This window comes from Poecilia reticulata, unplaced genomic scaffold (assembly GCF_000633615.1).
Source record: "Poecilia reticulata strain Guanapo unplaced genomic scaffold, Guppy_female_1.0+MT scaffold_257, whole genome shotgun sequence".
NCBI classification, from domain to species: Eukaryota; Metazoa; Chordata; class Actinopteri; order Cyprinodontiformes; family Poeciliidae; genus Poecilia; species Poecilia reticulata.
This window is the reverse complement of record NW_007615041.1, coordinates 130,293-137,309: the sequence shown is the minus strand read 5'-3', so window position 1 is coordinate 137,309 and position 7,017 is coordinate 130,293. Positions and strand designations below refer to the sequence as shown.

Sequence of the window (7,017 nt, the reverse complement as noted above, 5' to 3'; positions counted from 1 at the left end):
TATATATAAAAGTCCCCAAAAGAATCATAAAAGAAACTTTTGCATTTCAACAATATAAACATGAAAAGGCTAAATAAAGAAAAAACGAAATAAATCCACCTTTCATCTAAGAAACAATTAAGGATGAAAAGACATGAAACACATTGAACACTTTGACTAGGCCAGTCTCCGTGCTGTGGTAACCATGGAAACCAGACTGGAAGGAGTCAAAGCGGCTGGTTATCGTTGGGAAGTTTTTTAACTGTTGAAGCTTTTTCAATAACTTTGCTGATGAATGGGAGGTCAGAGGTCAGAGGTCGGCCTGTAGACGACGACATCAGGTCAGATTAAGATTCAGCATAACATCCTAAAATGATTTTAATCTGGCATATATTATATCACCTTGGTGGTACGACCCGTCTGAAGGACGGGGTGTACTTTCTATTTTAACCAAGGATTGACTTCATTCCTACTTGGTCCGTCGTCCAGGACAACCAGAGGATCTTATTGGCTAAAACAGCAGCATTCCTGTGAACGTTTGTAGCAAATTATGAATCTGCAGCTAAAATCCTTCTAAGATCTCAGGACTTCTGATCAGAGGGTTAATAACTGATTAATAACTGATTAATAACTGGACATAAAAGATGTTTAGCAGGTTTTTACAGAAGGTGGAACTTTTTCCCGGAACTGGAAAACGTTTCTATATTTTGTAGATTTGGTTTCATTTCTGCTCTCAGCCTTTTGATCCAGTTAAACAAATATTTCAATAATCAATTCATCTGATTGATCGTTTAAACACCTAAATGTGTAAAGATGTGAAGATGAATGAAATGGGAAAACGTTAACAGAATATATTTCTGAAAAAATAAACATGAGAAATTTGTATTTGACAGAATTTCATAAAGAATAAAATGAAACATTTCCTGTTTTTATCCACACAAAAAGGAAGCTGAGCCGTTTAAACTGAAATAAATATTTATTACTGTAAACTCTTTATGCACAGGATCAGGAACAACAAACACTGACGTGCCATTAATGAGGTTCCTGTGACCACAGCGGGTCACGTGACCACACAACCAGCCAATCACAGAGCGGCGTGACGGAAAACTACAGACAGGAAATAACTTCTACAGTCAAACTGACCTCAGATCAACTGATTCTAGACTGGTTACAAAAACACGTGACATCACAGAGTGACGTCACAGAGTGACATCACAGTGACATCAGAATATATCCATCGGAACGAGCTGCTTCTCAGCTCCTGTATTTACTTCAGTGCAACTGAAACAGCAGAAAATCGATCAGATTCTTCAGTAATTCGACGTTCAGACTCAGATTTTAGGGTCCAATTTAAAAACCCATTAAACAGTTAAACTGTTTTTATAACTTCAAACACAGAATCCAAGAAGAAATAAATCATTTCTTAACTTTCAACATTTTAGATGCTTACAGTTTGTTCAAGTTTTAAATTAAACTGTCAAATTTAAACTATGGAAATCAAATGATAATTTGAATGAAAATAAATATACAATCAGTATATCTATAGGAATACATAGCACATTATATAATTTACATTAGAAAATTAAATAATTTTAATCAAGGAGAATTAAAAATTGCTGTCATAAAATGTCTGCTAAACATTAATACTGCAATCACTTTAATAATTACATTTAAGGTGAATTAGTTTTATAATCCTGGTACGAAAATTTAAACAAACATTTTATAAAGTTTACAAAACAAACAACGTAAATATATTGGCTGGATTTTTAGTGCATTATATTAAAAAAATCTATTCAAGTGAAATTCGGAAAAATTTCATCAGACAAAAATAAAAAAATACAAAAAATGTCAAATCAAATATGAATCATAAGATACATTTAGAAAGTGCAACAATTAAACGGAACCAATAGTTTTACTTCCCATGTCGTGATCATATCTAATAACTCAAGTTGTAGTTTAATTAATTATTCAGAATATATTTTGGTTCTGTTTCGGATCGGTGCAGCACCGGAACCGACCCGGTTCCGAGCGCTCCGGGCCGGCAGGGACTCACATCCGACTGGCTGAATGAGCCTGCAGACGGTTCGGTTCGGTCCGGATGGAGACTCTGGAGGTTTTGCTGCACCACGCGGTGCCGCGGGCGGAGCTTCCGCTTCCGGGCGGAAACGATCCAGATTTCAGATGTTTGGTCAGTTTTTAACCTTAAGAACCGAATCGTCAGTTGGCAGATCTTCACGTTCCGCCTCAGAATGAAAGAAGACGGTTCTGGTTTAATAAAAATCGTTACAGTCAGTTTTAAAAAGCCCTCCTTAACTCCGGACCGGATCCCCTTCAGGAAGAAAGGATCAGATCCCAGGGATCGTTTGGATCATCTGGTTAAAAACTCGTTTTCTCTGTGTAAAGTAAAGGACGAGATGAACGGCGGAAACACAGCAACAAATGGGCTCTTTGCACTTACGGCGCTGACGTCACATCCGCATAATGCGGCATTTTTGTTTCCTCTTTGAGTTACCATGACAACTAGAAAAGACTAAGTCATATTTCAGACCCAATAATAAGAACATTGTTGTCTTCTTAATGCTTTTAAGTTTTCATTAATTTCCAAACAATCCTGAATTAAGATGGCGGCTTGTAAATATCCGTCGCTACCAGTTGAAGCTAAAGCTGCACAGCAAAGTTTGCAGCCTTCGCTTCAGTCCGATCAGCTTCTTCAGCCTAAAACTACCGGATGGTGAATAAAGGATCCTGAGTTATTTCCATGGAGTCACTTCTGTATTCAGCCTGAAACAGTTTATGGGAACCAGAGAGCCGAGCCACTGATCCGCCTGAACATCCTGCTGTAAACACCGAACTGTCTGAGCTCTGAACAGGAAACAAAGGTCATAAAACTAGATAACATTAAGAAACACGGCCATGTTTTTCTAAAAGCAGCAGCTCTGAACCTGAACAGCTGAACCAGATCTCTGACTCCAGAGCTGCTGCTGTTGAGCTAAGAGGCTTTTAGCTCCGTCAGGCTGCGGAGCTAAAAGCCCGAACCGGAACCGGAACCGGAACCTCCCCGTTATTGGGTCTCTGTTTGATACTAACGGCAATAAGGTAGAAACATTGTCTGTTAGAATGGACTAAAATGTTTAGGTACTTAAATATCAAATTTTACAAGAACAATGTCTGAGAATATTCCCTGCTAGCATAAGCTAAAGCTAATGTTAGCCACAAAGTTTAAGTAAAACTCACCTTCGTGTCAGTGAATGTATAACGAGGCTACATCTTAAAACCTTCCTCCTGCTGACTTGTTGGGGCTTCGGATCGATGTTCATCATTAACTGTTACCTTGGCCAAGCCCTGCAGCACCGAGCGTAAAATTACATTTTCAAGAGACCGGAAACGACCAAACCGCTTTTCCCCGAATGTGGAAGTTGACGTGCAAAGAGTCCATCGTATTTCTTCATTTACCAGCGGTAGTGACGTCAGCGCCACACACCTGCAGGGATTGTAACATTAACACTGTAGATTTTCACTGTGAATATTTTTATATGGCCAGGACTTAATCAATTACAGCTTTTAAAGAGTTAAAAAGTGTAATTCAATTAATTCCATACCAAAGTTCTGGCCAGAACCTTTGAATTGTGTTTCTGGTACACTGAGAAATCTGACGCACAGCTACATCCGCTAACAGCAGCAGGAAGCCGTGATCTGATTGTGTTCAAGTTGTTCTAACAGGAGTTAGCCTGTCAGGCTAACGCTATGCTAGCCTAAAGTTGCATCTCAATGCTAAACGTGTAGCAAAAAATGGGTTTAGAATTTAAAATGTTGCTTACTTGGCCGATATATCGTCTGTCAATTAACAGTGACTAACAACAAACCCTTCAAAACAAGACTTCTTTTCTTCGTCAGAAAAGTCAAATGTTGGTGATCGCAGGTTAAAACGGTTCCAGTTGGAAAAATGTAGCTTTAACAAACTTATTAATAACCGTAACGGATAGTGGCCCAGTCCAATCACAGTCCGATGCATCTGCAGGCTGATTCAAACCTCCAGGAACCTGATCCCAGAAGCGCCGAACCAGGCAACCTCCAGACTGGAAACCAGTGAACTTCCAGCAGGAGGCGGACCGTCCCTGGCTTCAGCAGAGCCACGGCGGCCGGAAGTGGGCGGAGCCTCGGGGTGGCTGGAAGGTTAGCTTGTTTCAGGCTAAAGCCTTCATTTTAAATTGAATGGGATCTGCATTGGCATTGGGTCCAACCCGACCCGGTTCTGCTGGGCTCGGTTCTGATCGAATTCTCAGGTGGTATGTGGGGCGGATTTAACGAGACAGAAAGGAGAAAGAAAGCAGGCGGCCATGTTGGGTTGGAAGTTTCCATTCAGGGAGGACTCCAGAGATCCTCATGATTTCAGGTCAAAAGCAGCAAAACGATCTTTTCTCTTTGAATTTGTTTGGATTTAATAAAGATCAGAACCGCAAGATGGCAATAAATCAGCACCTCTGTTTAAATTCCATTATTAGGAGTTAAAAAACTGAAAAACACAAAGTTATCCTGACTTTCTGGGAATTTAGTCCTTAGAAACGAGATGTTAAATACACAAATTTATTAAATTATTTTCTAAAGTTAATACTTGTCTGATTTAATCATGAAACTGTTAATAGTTATCTAAAATAATAACCTGAACAGAGTTTAAGTGAATAAACTCCTGCAGCTCTGCCGTTTATCTTCAGGCGTCTGTTCGGACGCCAGCCAGCAGAGGGCGCTGCTGCTACAGGGGAATTCAGAATGACTAATTGGGGATTTAAGTCAATAACATTGCCTAGAAATAAAACTGTGAGCTAAAGACTCTGGATAAAAACTTCAATATTTATATAATGATAAAATTAATTATCTCAAATAAAATAAGATGCTGAAAAATTATTTGAAAACAAAATGAGGAAACAACTGGAGGCAAAACCTACAAGTGAAACTTTCTAGTCGCGATACAGGAAATAATTTTTCTGTCTGGTTATTAAAGCTTCATCTAAAGATGAATTACTTCCATCATTCATGTAAATCAATGTTATTTTTCTTAATTTGATTTTAAGGAACTTTATGTTGAACTTGTGGGTCAGAACCGCATGAGTTTTACTTTTGATTAAAGTTTAACATTAGTAACTAACAATTCAGTCGATCACTGGCTTCGTTTTCAATTTAGCCAACAACTTTTCAAATCAATTCTCCCTTTTATTGGTTCCACTTGGAGTTCTGATCCAGAAACTTCCTCTGGATCCACTGGATCCACTGCCACAGCTTCCAACATCATGAAGCTGCTGCATCGTGAAAAATCTGGGAATTTTCAACATTAAAGAAGCAGAAATGTAATTTTGTGTGATTTCCTCCAGCTCACCTCTGGACTGGAAACATCGGTGACCTGAATTTAACCGACTGCCAGACGCTAAAGTTTGAGGGATAAATGTTATTTTTATCCCAGTTAACGATGCAGACGGACGATGAATTATTCCTGAATGCTGAGCAATGCGCTCCCAGACCAGTAGGTGGTGCTGCAGACTGACTGGAGAGGAAACGGCTGCTTCCTTCCTTCTTCAGAGGCTCCACCCACTTAGCAAAGCCCAGGGATTTGATTGGTCACAGCAGGGAAGTGTTTGTTGATATTTAAAGGAAACAGCATTGATGGATTTATGAGCTACAACCATTAAAACCAATTTAAGCTGCTTCTGGAACTGGTCAGGACGATTGATATGTGTGTGAGAGGAAACAGGAAACAGAACTATACAACTTCTTTCAAAATAAAAGATTAGTGGCTACAAGTGGAGCAATGCGTGTGTGTGTGTGTGTGTGTGTGTGTGCATTGCTATGATTCTGAGGACCGTAGGGTAACCTGTCCTTATGGGGACACATGTTGGTGTGGGGACATTTCTCAAAATGTCCCCACACCAACATGTGTGAGCGTATGTGTGTGTGTGTTACAGGATTTCTCACCTTGTAAGGACCATTTCCCCTACATTGTGAGGACCCACTGCTCCTCATGGGGCCCAAAGCCCAGGGCCCCATGAGGAGCAGTGCTGTCTTAAGGTTTGGGTCAGGCTACAGAAATGCAGGAGAAATTAATGGAAGTCAATGCAAAGTCCTCGTGAAGGTAGAAAGACGTAAGGAGTGTGTGTGTGTGTGTGTGGCTCAGCAGCAGCAGTGCAGCTTGCTCGCCCTCTGCGCCTCTCTCTCTCAGACCACCGTGCTGACGGAGGGATCCGATAGGTTGAGCTGGCCGGTGATGTCCGTCGGGTACGGCTACAGTGGAGGGACAAAAACAGGGAGAGACAGAAAAACAGACGTGAAATGGACGTTGACCCAGCTGCAGGTTCTGCCTGAGCTCACTCTTTCTGGGTCGGTTCTGATCCGGAGCTTCTCTACTGAACGGCTATCAGCAGTGGTGGAAGAAGCCAGACATCCTGCAGCAGCTTCACTGATGTCCATCACCCTCATGTCCAGGTTCCCTCAGATCCAACTTGTTGGACGTCTCGCCTCCATAAAGCAGCTAACGTTCTGTGACCTGCAGTACCAGCGCAGGGCTGTAGGGGGCAGTGTGACCTCAAAGGGAAAATCTGTTGTTGCTGCTGAGATGGACGGTTTGTTCATAGCGCAGAAGATCTTCCAGCCAACTGCTGGTCAACTTGCACTTACATGATGGACACAAAGAAAGCTAGCTAGCTAGCAAGGCTATTTTAGCAACTAGTTAGCGGTAGCTGCAACTTTGTCCTCACAGAAAAGTTTTACGATAAAAGTAAATGGTAAATGGACTGAACTTATATAGTGCTTTTCCAATCATTTCGACCACTCAAAGCGCTTTACACACAGTCACATTCACCCATTCACACTCACACAGATCGGAAGCGTACAAGAGATTAAATATTCTGCCACGGCGGCCAACCTGGCGAGTTCTGGACTCGAGAACATGTTGCTGTCTGGTGGGACTGTCAGAGCGGGAGGTTGGCGGGTAACAGAGGCTATTAGCTTACCACCCATCCATCCATCCATCCATCCATCCATCCATCCACC

General features: G+C 41.3%; 1 protein-coding gene across 5 annotated transcripts in view; it reads right to left on the bottom strand.

The window, feature by feature from the left end:
- Positions 1-936: 936 nt before the first annotated feature.
- The window catches only part of grin1b (glutamate receptor, ionotropic, N-methyl D-aspartate 1b), a 61,676-nt gene continuing 55,595 nt past the window's right edge, over positions 937-7,017 (bottom strand). For all 5 annotated transcript variants that reach the window (XM_008402785.2, XM_017303398.1, XM_008402784.2 and 2 more), the window contains one exon: positions 937-6,249. In XM_008402785.2, the coding sequence (XP_008401007.1) occupies positions 6,184-6,249 (66 nt within the window). In that variant the 3' untranslated portion in view covers positions 937-6,183. The remainder of the gene's footprint in view (positions 6,250-7,017) is intronic.